This window comes from Saccopteryx bilineata, chromosome 2 (assembly GCF_036850765.1).
Source record: "Saccopteryx bilineata isolate mSacBil1 chromosome 2, mSacBil1_pri_phased_curated, whole genome shotgun sequence".
NCBI lineage: Eukaryota > Metazoa > Chordata > Mammalia > Chiroptera > Emballonuridae > Saccopteryx > Saccopteryx bilineata.
In genome coordinates, this window is record NC_089491.1 from 232,450,228 (window position 1) to 232,465,107 (window position 14,880).

The 14,880-nt window shown below is 44.1% G+C and overlaps 1 protein-coding gene across 1 annotated transcript; it reads left to right on the forward strand.

Annotated features, from left to right (window-relative positions):
- Window positions 1–2,368: 2,368 nt before the first annotated feature.
- CLDN8 (claudin 8) lies at window positions 2,369–4,388 on the forward strand. Its single transcript, XM_066254984.1, has one exon. It carries the CDS (start codon window positions 2,511–2,513, stop codon window positions 3,186–3,188), a length of 678 nt encoding a protein of 225 aa, XP_066111081.1. The 5' UTR covers window positions 2,369–2,510; the 3' UTR covers window positions 3,189–4,388.
- Window positions 4,389–14,880: the final 10,492 nt, after the last annotated feature.

The window sequence follows — 14,880 nt, forward strand, 5'->3', positions numbered from 1 at the left end:
TGTACCACCCCACATCAAAAAGGGTGGGAAAGGCTTAGTCCTAAAACCAAGCCCCAGGCTACAAGGATCCTACAGGCCCACAGCTCGCCCCCAACACACATTAATATCACCTGGGCAACGGGCCTCCATGTGGGCAGCGCCATCTTTAACAAAGTGAGCATAATACATTTTATCTGCCCAACAGGAGACAATAAGAATAGACCTTTCAGAATTATGTAGATTTAATTGTTTGTATTTGTTGTTAGTAGATTTAGATGTTAAGGATCCGCATGTTTGTGTCTTCCCAAAATGCATATGTTAAGACCTTAATCCTCAATGTGATAGTATTTGGAGGTCAACCATGAGGGTAGAGTCTTCATAACAGAATTAGTTTTGGAGAATAGAGCTTCCTCACTCTCGCTGCCGTGGGAGGGCACAGCCAGTGGACACCATCTGCACGCAGGAAGGGGGCTCCCCCCAGGTTTTTATATCTGCCCCTGATGTCACACTTCCCAGCCTCCAGAAATGTGAAAAACTACTGTCTGCTGCTGAAACCACTCAGTGTATTGCATTTTGTAAAGCTGAGCCCCTAGACAGCTACTGTACAGGGAACAGTTTTATTTCAATTTCTTTTTTTAAGTTAATGAACACAGAACTTTGAGGACAGAGAACACGAGCAGGTCCCCGTGAAGGACAAATAGAGTTGGCGCTAGGAGCCTGTAGCAATGCTCGGTATTATTTTGGGAGCAACAGACAAAGAGATCTATTGATATGTCCAAGTGTTTTCTCAGGATGAGATGGCCAGCCAAGTACAGCTAATTAACAGGAAAAATAATTTAAAAATAAATACAGGTTGAGAACTGTCAATACAATGGAAAAAAAATACAAATGCAAATCTAGAAAACAATAGGCACAGCAGCACTTTGAGTGGCAGACACATACGCCATTTCGAGTAGCGATAAGAGTTAATAGGAACCCCAGACGAAACAATTGCTGGTTACGGATTAATCCGATTAATCGCTGCAAGAATAGGAATGACAAGAACTAGGGCAGTAAGGCAGTGACACTGTGTGTCATTTGTAAAGGGAAAGCATTTGCATACATAATGTAGTCAGCATAGCTGAGTTTAGTGAATTTAATTGCTAAACTTAAATCATTGTTTCTGATAATATAGAAAATAAGGGAACCCTCCAGATAGGGAATGCAGGGGGTCAATAGAGCCTGCTTTCCTTTCTCAGGTTCTTGGTCATACTTGGTTCTTCTATAGCAATGGGCATGCAGGTTACACACTCATCTGTGTACGTTGCTCTGCATTTTAAGAAGAGACAGTTCAAACTGTTGCACATTTAGGGGCATCTCTTTCCTTCTGCAGACATGATATCAAAGACAAGTTTAATAAACACCTAATTTAAGTTCCATGATTACAGTCGCCATATCCTATAATAATTTTATTTAGAAATATTAGCCATTGGTATAGACTCTTGTACCATCTGCAGAATTCTTGTTGATTTGGTCTAAGAAGAGAGAGCAGCAAAGTTAGAGCAACAAAATAAGCCAAGAATCTGTAAATCTTCGTCACTTAATTGCTGCCGTGAGCTACATAAGATCATATAGATTCTTTATTTCTTTTTACTTTTTTTCCTTATAAATCAAGAAGGAAGTCCAATCGATATTATGATTTTTTTATTATAATCCAAGATTCAAGTTTGAATCATTTTCCCCCTTTATAAATCAAGGTTCAAATACCTGGCTCAAAAGAAAATATTGTGTTTGGCACCTGAGGGGACTGAAAGCCTTATGTTTTTAATTACTTTAGCCTTATTTCGTCTGTTGGCCCAGGTCTGTTCCCTGATTTCACCCCAGCTGAGCCTGCTTTCACATTGTAGACAAATCAAATTAAATCAACCAACTGGACCCCATGTGTCCTAAGGAATGCAGTTCCCCAGGTATTAGAAATCCATCCATCCCCTGCTTTCCTGCTCCTTGTGCCTTCTGACAAGTCCTAGCAAATTTCTTATGCAGAGACTTTATTTTCTACCTTGCTCACAGCAGCTAGCACTCAGAATCTCTGAAGTGCCTGCACAAGGCACACCTGTTCATGTAACAAGGGACGGGTGCATCTCGTAATGATTGTGCAGACGGGTGTAATTATGCCCACAGCAAACATACTGCTGCTGTCTTCTCAGAAAAGTGAGAAGTACAAAGAATGTTTATGTACAGGTCCAGCCGTTCCAAGTATCTCTGCTCGGTTTAGACACACCTGGGTCACACTCTGTCTTTTATTGGCCAAGAAAGTTGCCCCACCTGATTTGTGAGTTTACCTGGCAAAGGGGAGGGGGACCTCAGCCAGCCAACACTGGATTTTTTTCTGGCTAGAAGTAGCCAAGCAGCTCTTATTTGAAAAACAACTGGGTTCTCAGTTCATTACTTACTACAGGGACAACTGTTCTCTCCTGGGACACAGAGCACCTGGCTTCGGGGAAGATTGGCTGACGCAGGAGTCAGCCGGATAAAACCCGTCCCAGAGGACAATGGCCACCTTGGCGCTGCAATACACTGGACTGCTGTTAGGTGGGGTAGGCATGGTGGGCACCGTGGCCGTCACCATTATGCCTCAGTGGAGAGTGTCTGCCTTCATTGGAAGCAACATTGTGGTCTTTGAAACCATCTGGGAGGGACTGTGGATGAACTGCATGAGCCACGCTAACTTCAGGCTGCAGTGCAAGATCTATGACTCTTTGCTGGCTTTACCTCCAGACCTGCAGGCCTCCCGAGGACTCATGTGTGCTGCGTCTGTGCTGTCCGTCCTGGCCTTCCTGACAGCCATCCTTGGCATGCGCTGCACCAAGTGTACTGGGGATGACGACAAGGCCAAGAGTCCGATCCTGCTCATGGCTGGAATACTGTTCATTATTGTGGGCATGGTGGTGCTCATCCCTGTGAGCTGGGTTGCCAACTCCATCATCAGGGACTTCTACAACCCAATAGTGGATGACGGCCAGAAACGCGAGCTTGGAGAAGCCCTCTACCTAGGCTGGACCACAGCGCTGGTGATGACGGCTGGAGGGGCGATATTGTCTTGCGTCTCTTACATCAATAGTGAGAGCAGGATCTACAGATACTCCATCCCTTCCCACCGCACAACCCCCAGAAACTATCACGCCGAAAGGAAGCCGCAGAGCGTGTACTCCAGAAGTCAGTATGTGTAGGTGTGTCTGTGGCCTAACTTTACCTGTGTGGCTGGGCACATGACTAACATGCCCACCTGTTTCTCCAAAAGTGGAACCCACAAGAACATGGACCGGCTGTTATTAACAGCCAAACATCAACCACAGGCGTGCCATCGGCTAGGGAGGGGACCCTGTGAGCTGTCTCTGCAAAACGAAATGCATGCTGGTTTGGTGGGTCTCCAATAATTTGTTTCCCAAAATGGTTTGTGCACATTTTCTCTTTTATGGGTCACTTCAAATTGATGTTGCTGAAGACCACTGTCTTACAACGGTGATTCTCTATGATGTAGTGTTCTGTATGTAGACAAGAGTGACAGTTATATCTCATGTGAATAGAGACAGAGTTATGTGGTCCTATTTTAAATGAATTACTGATCTGTTTTCACTGAATAACTAGGATTCAACGATTGCTTTTCGGGGCAGGGGGACTCAGGGATAAGACTGAACACTGTTAATATTAATTGTTTAAAAACAGCTTAGCAATTAATGCACTCGATTTATCATGAAGGTTTTAAAAGGGCTTTACTCAGCAGGATAAAGGAAATGGAATGGCGTTTTGATATCCATTTTCCTGACTCCTTTGTACTCTTTCCCCGGAGGCCTTCTTTTTTCTTGTATATTAAATTAACATCTTTTAAGAAAGCAGATGTTTTGTCAAAAGGCTTTGCATACAGACTGCTTTTCCAAAGAGCTATGCTAAAAAGAAAGATAAAACTATGATCTAAGACACATTAAAGACTTTAGAAAAGTGAAAATTTTTTCTCTCTTAAATTATTGTGGTTTGAGAGGGATGCGTTTTGATAAGAAATTGTATATATGCAAATATTTTAATAACTACTTGAATAAAGACTGGGTTTTTATCAGTATAAAGAACAGGACAGAAAAATAAAATGCCTTAGTTTTATTTGCCTACCAAGACAAAAAAACAAAACAGATTGTTCTCTCTGAATTCTACCATCTCCTATGTGGGTTGCAATGTCAAAATTGTCATTTTAGTCATCAAGATAAACTTACCTATTCCATTTTTGTTCTGCCTCACTAAGTTATAGAAATACTATATTTTTGTGTTTCTCCAAATTTGATGCAATTGATAATCTAATTTGCAAGTTTGTATCTACATTTTTTAGCTATGTATGTCATCTGCTTTATGTCCTTTGTATTATTAATAAATTTGCCTTTTATATTAATTTGATATTTTTTTACTATTCGCCATTTTTCTTGTTTTATTAACTTGTAATGAGTTTTGAAAACCTGATGTTTTGGTATGTCTAATTTTTTTTTTTTTATTACAGAAACAGAGAGAGAGTCAGAGAGAGGGATAGATAGGGACAGACAGACAGGAATGGAGAGAGATGAGAAACATTAATCATCAGTTTTTCGTTGCAACACCTTAGTTGTTAATTGATTGCTTTCTCATGTGTGCCTTGACCGTGGGCCTTCAGCAGACCGAGTGACCCCTTGCTTGAACCAGCGACCTTGGGCTCAAGCTGGTGAGCTTTGCTTAAACCAGATGAGCTCACGCCCAAGCTGGAAACCTTGGGGTCTTGAACCTGGGTCCTCCGCATCCCAGTCCAATGCTCTATCCACTGTGCCACCGCCTGGTCAGGTGGTATGTCTAATTTATAAAGAATATCAAAGTCACATTTTAATGATAAAGGTAGATTCAACATTAATTTTTGAGAATACAATAATATACCTTATACCTACTTTATAATCATTGAATTTATATACTATATTTGATGAATATAATATACTTATAATTTATTAAGATAGCCTGACCTGTAGAGGCACAGTGAATAAAGCATTGACCTGGAATGCTGAGGTCTCCAGTTCAAAAACCCAGGCTTTCCTGGTCAAGGCACATATAGGAAGCAACTACAAATTGATGCTTCCTGCTCCTCCTCCCTCATTCTCTCTCTCTCTTATCTCTCTAAAATGAATACATTCTTTAAAAAATGTTAATAAGATAGTATTTTAGGTCCCCAAAATCTATATATTATAAATATTATGTAGATAATAGCTATCTCTATAAAAACTTTTCATTGCTACATACATTTCTACCTCAGAGCTGTGGTATTAATTAATAATAGTGGTTCATGTTTTAGGGGCATGTATTATATGCTGGGACCTCTACTGCTTTATATGAACTGCATCATTAAATAATTTACGAGATTGGTATGATTGGTTCAATTCACAGATAAAGACACCTCAGAACACTTCATGGCATAGACGTGAGAAACGTCCAAACCAGTAGGGAATGTTTATGGGTTTATCTGAACCCAAATGATGACTGTTGCCAGTACAGGAAGCAAAAGCTCACCAAGTTGAGACAGTGTTCTGGAGAATGGCAGTCTGACAGCTGATTTTATCCATCAGAATCAAGGGACACATGGAATCCCTGGGTAGTCGGCTAAGGGGGCGGGAGACAGCAAAGTGGCGAGCTCTCTGGGATTGGATCAACAGTCAAATGGAGACACATACTCCATTGGCCAGTACAGGAGAGTTAACAATTAACACCTACAGCACATGGAGATGGCATTTGGGGAACAAGGTGACATGAGGGGTTCTGTGTTCTCTGCCCTGGTGCGGGTGTGCTCTGGGGCATCTGGGAGAAAGGAAGGTATGCTGTCATAGAGGAAACAAGACAACAGACAGGTCCAGTTAAGGTGAAGATGGGCCTTTGTCAAGGAAGCTGTAGACCTAGGACGTGACTACCTGCCCTGACCCCCTTTAATTAGGAATCTTTATGTTCAGACCATCCTGTGTGGTGGTGTTAGGCTCTGAGTTTGAAAGGCTCGCCCTGTAGTGCCACCCTCCACCCTTGAGCTTGTCAGGTTTAGCAGGTGGCCCCTTTTCTGTTCACAATCGGTTAACCAAGAGTCAAGAGTAAAAATAAGGATGGTCTGAGTTCACGGCTCATGTTCTTTCTTCAACCATGTGTAGTTTAGAAAGCAGATTTTGTATGTGAAAAAAGCAAGCTTAGCTACTGTCGGTTGGGAAGATTTCCGTGTTTTTTTCTGGGATTGGTGATTTGCTCATATCTAAGGGCTCATTTGTCCTCAGCAATTTTGCTCTTGGGTCAAATCAATCCTGAGCACAGTAAAAAGAGAACTAACTGTTCACCCTAGAGAAGCCAATTCAATCTTCTAAGCACTGGTCTGTAATCAAAATCCTTTTCTTCTTACAAAGCTCTCCTGATTGTCCCACACTCAATTTCTTATTTCCCTCATCTTTTTCCTAAAACAGAATCGTGACACTGGTAGTTTTCTTTATGGCATCAACTCCTGAGAATCTCAAACATGGCTCTCCAGCTCCCTACACTTGACTGTCCACTCCTTCCTCTCCTCCATGGTTGACAAAGCGTTGCAGACGTGCCTTACTGCCTGCAGAATCTTCTTCTTCCTGGTATCTACCACGGTTCTTATAAAATGCAAGCTAGGCCCCACACGCCCTATGTTTCTTCTAAGAATGCTCCTTCACCTATAAGGTAAGTCCCAACACCTTAGCAGTTAACTGCCAGAAGGGAAACTGGGGTCTTATCATCTTCACAGCAAGGTTCCTCATCACAACAGGGCACAGCCATTATGGTGACGGCTACAAAGCTCATGTCCAGACACTAGAACAATACACATGCCAATGTCTTCATTAGAGTCTTCAAACAGAAGTTGGATTAAGAAATGGTTTGAATAGAGGCATGTTACATGCAAGAGGACATTTTACAATGTAGTTTTGTGGAGAAAAAAAATGTGATGTGATGGAAGCATCACAGGGAGGCCAACAAGGGGGTTTGATGAGCTCACCTGATAGCTGTCTGTCTCCTCTTTCCTACTGTGCCTCCTGCTGTCCCCACCGTGACACACTACTGTGTCTCTCTCCAGAATGACTTCTGCTTGCATTGTTCAAACAGTTATGGTAAGTTCTAGGGATATGAAAACAGATATGACAGAATTTTTGTTTTCAAGAAATTTACAGCCTAACAGCAAGAGAAGAGAGAGCTGGAGCCTTTACTGTGTGCCAACACTTGCTTGTTGCTTTTCTGCGACTCTTTAATCCTCCAAGAATGCTATGAATGACACATGTAACCATGACAACTCTTTAGTTCAAAGAGGATATATATATATATATATATATATATATATATATATATATTCCATCCCCTCTAATTTTAATCTCAAAGAGGTTAAATACAGGTATATGCATCCTCTCATTCAAGAGCCTATGTTCTTCCTACTACAATCTTGGTCAAAAGCATCCTTATGAAACCAATAGTCCTTAGGACCTTGATTTAGCTTTAAATGTTAGCTCGAGAAGTCATAATTCCTTCTCTCTAATATACAGCCCTCGGAGAATCAGCTTGTCCCCAATAATCGGCAACCCCTCAAGGCAGCAGAAGATACTAATCTATAACCAATGGTCACACGAGGAAACGCAGGCTAAAGATAGCATCTTTTTTTTTTTTTTTTAATAAATTTTTATTAATGGTAATGGGATGACATTAATAAATCAGGGTACATATATTCAAAGAAAACATGTCTAGGTTATTTTGTCATCAAATTATGTTGCAAACCCCTCGCCCAAAGTCAGATTGTCCTCCGTCACCCTCTATCTAGTTCTCTGTGCCCCTCCCCCTCCCCCTAACTCTCTCCCTCCCTCCTTCCCATGTCCTCCCTCCCCCCCCCCACCCTTGGTAACCACCACACTCTTGTCCATGTCTCTTAGTCTCATTTTTATGTTCCACCAATGTATGGAATCATCTTAATCTAAGTTTTGTTTCAGCTCCTGAGTCCTGAGGTGGAACAACCCTCAGGCAATTTTTTCATAGAAACAAACAGAGGGACAAGACCTCAGATTTTAAACACCTAAACTGTTCTCAAGTTCAGAAGAAATAATTTATTACCCTTACCTGACCTGAGGCCAATCAGCAGGACCTTGGACCCCTACTCCCCAGTGTCTTGTGACTCTGCCCTATATAATCTGTCACCTGCACGCCATCAGGGAGTTGGGACTTTAGAGCATTAGCTTTCCCCTCTCCTGGGTGGCACCATTCCTTTGTGACAAAATAGCCAGTATTTCTCCCCTGCAGTGCTCAGTGCCTGGTGCTTGGTTCTGCAGTTGGGCATATGGACTCTCTGTGTGTGATAACACTGTGGGTCAAATAAGTTTGCAAATATGATATATATGTTTGCTTGATTATAGTTTGCATTGGATGTGGGGGACAGGCTGTAAGCAGGCAGGGTCCTTATAGCCTAAGGCTTAGCATGATAGGGGGTGGTGCACTCATGAGGAATCCCATTATACCTCAGATAAGTGACTTTGTATCAGACTTCCTTGTTTGTATATTGGATTAAAGGTTTGGATTTCTACATTATAAAATGGGGCAGAGGAGCCCATGCTAGAAGAGAGCAGAGAAAGACCATGTGGAAGAGATGAGAAGCAGCCAAGATGGCAGAGTGCTGAAGGAGAAGCCAGTTTGTGCAGAGAGAAAGAGATGGGAAACAGAGGTGAATAAGGCTGGTGTGAAGCCAGTAGCCAGGGCCACCATCACAACCACCCAGCCCATGCAGGTTTGCATTAGATTCAGACAGACGGTAATGAAACCATGGAGCCAAGAATTGGTGGGTCATTAACTTAAATCCTAGCTTGCACCCAGCGGGCAAATAAAAAACACACATTGGGCTCCAAAACCCACTCATTCAGCGCTCACAAAGCTACTGACTTATCTGAGTTTCCTAGAATCAAAGGTTTCTAGCTCACCTGCCTTATTCACTTCTGTTCCCCATCTCCTTCTCTCTGCACAAACTCTGCACAAACTGGCTTCTCCCTCAGCACTCCATCATCTTGGCTGCTTCTCCGGGCCTCGTCCACGTGGCCTCTCTCTGCTCTCTCCTCTAATGCTAATCCCAGGAACCGAGAGAGCAAACTCCTGGTCTGCCCCCTTTATAGTGTAGAAATCAAAACCTTTAATCCAATATACAAAATAGAGAAGTCTCTAATACAAAGTCACTTATCTGAGGCATGATGGGATTGTACCAGCCCACATCAAAAAGGGTGGGAAAGGCTTAGTCTTAAAACTAAGCCTTAGGCTATAAGGATCCTGCCTGCTTACAGCCTGTCCCCCCACATCCAATGCAAACTATAAGCGAGCAAACATATATATCATATTTATAAACTTATTTGACCAACAGCTGGTGAGGTAGAAATCTTTGATTCTAGGAAACTCGGATAAGTCAGTGGCTTTGGGAGCCCTGAATGGAAAGGGAAGTGTTTTCCCACTGTGTGTATTTCTTGCCCACCGGGTACAAGCTAGGATTAATGATGATGGCCCACCAGTTCTTGGCTCTGTTGTTTCATTACCATCTATCTGAATCAAATGTGAACCTGCACGGGCCAGGCAGCTGTGATGGTGGCCGTGGCTACTGGCTTTGCAAACACTTACCAGAGTTAACTTTTTAAACCATCAATGTCATATTACCACCCCTTCTCCAAGGCTCCCCTCTGAACCCTCATCACAGAACTCTTTCCTTCTGAGCCCCAGAATAATCACCAGTCTTGGCTTCACTTTAGGTCCCCTCTCTCTACCCTCCCCAACCTCTACATAGTTTTCTGCTTTTTAGTTCCTGATGTTACCGGTTCAAAGTCCGTGCACCCAACGCTTTAATGGCCAGTATTTACAACATCAGACTTTGAAGTAAGAAAAGGTTTGTTGATCAATGAGTTGTTCACTTGAGGAGCTGAGGGCCTTACAGGTTTCTCCAAGAGAGTCCAGAATTCAGGCATTTTTCTTTTTTTGTCAAGGGAAGAGAGAATGGGTGGGACAAGAGGTGATTGACAGGGAGGTGCCAACAGGGACACATAAAAGAGCTTGAAGTCTCTAAATCTCCTTGTTCCTGGCTCCTGAACCCCTACTGATCTGAGCTGTTGTAAATCTTTGATACACAGTTGTAAAGCCAGTGGCCACCACTGTGGTCATGCAGGTTGTCACTGGATTCGGGTAGACAGTAAAGGAACTGTGGAGCCAGAAAATGGTGGACCATTCCATTTATTAGAGTGTGTAATGGCAGATAGCAAACAGGCAGGAAAGATAGCTTCCCTTTCTCTCAGGGCTCCCAAGCCCCTCAGCACTATGGACTCAGCTGGACTCATAAGCCCCCCATCAGCCTCAGCAGGGTTCCCAAGCCCCCAGCTCCCATGCTCCTGCTCGCTCTCTCTCTCTCTCTCTCTCTCTCTCTGTCTTTCTCTCTCTGCCTGGATTCTCCAGCAAAACAGGCTGGGGGAAAAAACCCCTTCTCCAGCAAACAATGGCCCCTCCCAAGCAGGAAGGCAATCACATTTGCAATCTGCCGCCCTGAGAGCAAGCACCCGCAGCCTTCCATAGACTATACAGGGATTGTGCTGCCCCAGTACAAGCCAGCAAACCTAAAAAAAACACTTGTTTACCCAACAACAGTCATTATTTCTATACAGATATCCCACCTCCTCAGGAGAGGTACCTTCTAACACTGGGCTGTTCCTCCAAAAAACCCAAACCTCAGGCAGAGGACCTGTAATTCTTAGCACAGCTACTGCAAGAGCTGTTAGCCTGAAGGCCATGGGCGAAAGCAGGCCACAGGACTAAGGGCAGACACCGCATCTCACGGTTTCTCTAACATTCACCATGTTTCCCCTGGAATACAGTGTCCTTTTCTTAGTCCCCTGTCATAGGCCTTCTAGTTAAAGGGCCAGTTTCTATCTGGTCCTGAGAAGGTCTCCCAGCGCTGACTCAGCAGAATCCCTGCAACCCCTCCCCCCAAGTCTGATGTCAGTACAATGCCCAGTGGGGAGCAGCAGCTGGGGCCCAGCCAGAAGGCAGAGACAGAGGGGCTTTTTCTGCTAAAGTTCAGGTTCTGCCAGATTCCAGGAGAAAAAAACAGGGAGCAAGGCCCACATCAGTTCTGAGAGTAATGAGGAGTAATGAGGAACCAGGGATTCCTAGCGCAGAGGCCGCTGCTGAGGAGAAAGCACTGGGCAGGGAAGGGGGCGGGGTGTGCGGGATGAGGGGCCTGCCTGCTTCACAGGTAGCCCTGAGCACCTCTGTAGTCTCACAGGGATAATCTCAGAGCCAGAGACACTGAAGACTCTTGCAGAGGTTGGGTTCCTCCTTGTTGGGGTCCTCTGGGAGCTCTGTGATGGGAAGTGAGGGTGCTGAGAGCTGGGACCCCACAGGGTGCTTCCCGTGACTCTGGGAAAGAGAGCAGCTTTCTGGTCACCAGCCTGCCAGCCCACAGGGAGAGTCCCTGCCACCCTGAGCCACTGCTCAGCACGATGCCCTGACTTCCACAGGGAGCGAGACCCAGACTCACGTAAGAGAACACCAAACAGGACCTGACGGCCAGAAAACACAGGTATGAGCTAAACACCTGGAACTGGCCAGCCACCCTGGAAGAACCGATCTTCTGGGAAAGAGGGGACATGTCACACGAACAAACAAATATCTGTGAGAGCCTGCAGTAGACTGAATTACAGGATTAACCAGCTTCTTGTCACTAAAACAATGAATTTTTTCACTTAAAAATGTCTGCAGAGACCTGAGAATCCAGGGAGGTAAAAAATGGGGTATTTGGGAAATGAAGTAGGACACAGGGCTGACACAGAAAGAGGGACTACAGGGCATGGGCACAGCCAGGGACCCGGCAGGTGAGCTCAGAGAGAGACACCAACAGGTGGAAGAAGGCAGCTGTTTAAAAACTTAAGAAAATAACATTAAAAAAATGCTCACCCTTGCAGTTAAAAAGGGCTCATTGAGGTCCTAGGAAAAGTTAAAATAAAATTTGCCATTAACATTTTAAGTTCCAGGTGCAAAATAAAAGCATCCAAGCTTCCACCACTCATAGCAAACTACTTAAAAAACAAAACAAACAAACAAAAAAACCCACTTCCATCACATAGGTTAAACCTGGAATTGCAAAGATGGTGAATATCCCAGTAGAGCCCAACCTCTATGTCGATCTGGCATCCCTGATTCGACTACCCGTGCAGTGGGACACTCCTGCTTATCAGCAGGGCTGGCAGCCTCTTCAAGACTACTCTTGAGGCATCTATGAGGATTCTACTTATCAGTGCCCACACTAACTGCCACCAGAGGAAAGACACGACTGAGACACACAAGTTAGTTGCAAGAATCACACAGGCAAGTTATCACTCACAAATCCTTTTGGCATGCCTGGGTACAGCTTAAGGGGGCCCCGTTGGCATGCTCCTTTTGGCTCTTTGGTCAGAGCTCAGAGCAGCATGGAGACAGCCCACATTCACTTTAAAGTCTGGGGACTACCGCAGTAGGGGGCGCCTCAGCTTTAGTACCTTTTCTGGCCAACACCTTCTAACAGGTGTTAATCTACAGGATTATCACCTCAAACCATCTTTTTGGGAGTTCCTCTAAGGGAGCCCTTTCTATGTTAATCTACTGAAATGTTACATCAAGCCACTTTTAAGGTATTCCTAGGAAAGCTTTTTGTTTATGTTAATTTATAGAATTATGACATCAAGCCACTTCTTATCTATGTATAACTGCACACTCACACTAACTGGGCCCTGCTGGAAAGTCAGAGTCTGTTTATTATATTTGTACAGACTATATTAATTTCTATCCAGATGGTATAACTTTATTTAATTTCCTTAATTGATTTTAATATTATATCTTAATTACTTTTATATATCTTCCATATTTTTTTATATTTCTATATATTTAATTACTATAACATTATATTACTACAGCAGTGAATTAATGAGTAAAGACAAGGAGAGAGCAAAGCCCCTAACCAATAATCTATCCCCAACAAAGTTTCACACACACACACCCTACCCCTGTTAGAGAGAAAGAGAGGCCTCTGTGGCTGGAGCAGGACCCACAGGACATTGTGCATGCAGATGGCCCAGAGGACAGACTAAAGCAGAGTCTCCATGAGACTGCAGAGGGGCCGGAGGGATGGGGGCAGGGAGGAACCTTGCACCCCAGACTTGAGTGAAGAGGAGGAGCTGGTTGGCCCAGAGCAGAGGGCGGGTGTGAGGGGTTAAAGCTGTCTTCCTGAACTCTCTGCAACGTTGCACCGCAGGAAACTACTAAGACTATTGCAGAGTTCTACCTCAGGTTCAGAACCACAGCCTTCCCAAGTCTGCAGATGAGTTTAATATCCTCAGCATGGGAAACAAAGCCGAGAACACCCCATGGTCCAGCCGCTTTTCTCTGATATTCTGACACAGGCTCCACAGGGCTCATCTCCAAGCCGTGTTGGACTCCATGTCACTTCTTTGCCATCCAGGAGGCTTTTGTCCAGACCTTGACCCCTGACCACTGGCAGGGCCCTCAGTATCCTCTATGTCAGGTGCTGCTGAGCCCTGGCTGCTCCTATCCCCTCTCCCCTGTCCCTGTGCACCCTGTCCCACGTCAAGTCCAGGGTCAGCTCAGGAATGCTGGAGGCAAGTGTACACCCACCAGCAGCACCTTTCCATGCTGGGACCCAACCGGGTGTCTGTTAGACAGAGAGCCCTGCAGACTCCCTCCTTCTCCCCCAGTCACCCTCGGCGGTCAGTGGTGTCCCCGCCTCAAAGTGCTAAACCTGCTGTGGCCCCTTCCGTGACTCCCCTCCCAATGCCAGTAAATAATATGAAATGGTTGGAGACAAAAACAGTCTTTTATAAGAAGACAAAAAGATCCTAATCGAGCATTTTCCTGATTCAGGAAAGAATTTATACTATCTTTCTTTCTTACCAGTGGGTGAAGAAAAGTAATAGGCTTTTCTTGTTGGACTGTTCATTGCTCAAACTTAAGGATCGCATAAACATTCTTCAACACAGGCAGCAAGACGAGCACACACACAGAGCGCTGAGCCCTCCCATAGCCAGCTCTTCCTTGCCTGGTTTTCCTCCTGCTCCCCACCACTCTCCCTTTGCCACCAGCCTCTACGCTCAGGAACCTGGTGGCCCCGGGGTCCGGCTAGCTTTGGTGACTTCTGCAGCTTAATTGATGTGTGGGAGGGTGTTGGGGAGGAAGGACACTCATTGTTGGAGAATTCTTTCTTTGTGTACTTGTGGAAACCTCATAAAGAAGAAATTTTTTTTCTCAGTTTTTCTGAATTGGCTCAGGTTTCCTACTTTCCTAAGCATTTATTATTATTATTATTATTATTATTATTATTTTGGTAAATGTTAGGTTTGGGTCCAGGGCCCCTTATCAAAACCTCAATTAGCTGGGGAAGACTAAGCGATCTGGCTCCAGGCCAGTGCATCACGTCCCATCACTCATCAGAACATTGTTACTCAGCCATTACCTCCGACCCTCCGAACCCCAGACCTCCGGCTTATAAGTTTAAGTCCATCTGAATGATTAAAAGCTGAAAACAATCTTCAGTGTTCCACAGAGAAAGGTTAAATAAATAATGTGTGCCTATCCATTCAGTTGCATATTTTACTGCTATTGAGGAATCCCTAATGACCTAAATATTATCCCTGATATTTTGTTATGAAAGTAGAATTTAAAAAATGTTAAAGTATTATTTATATTCATTATAACCATGATTAACACTCTCTTACACACACACACACACACTCACACTCACACATGGACTGCACACACCAACACTCATGCATACATATTGCATGAACTTATGTATGATTATGATTTACTTTCTTAAATTTT

Excerpts from the sequence above, each read along its gene's own strand:
- CLDN8 (XM_066254984.1), top strand. The coding sequence starts at position 2,511 with ATGGCCACCTTGGCGCTGCAATACACTGGACTGCTGTTAGGTGGGGTA.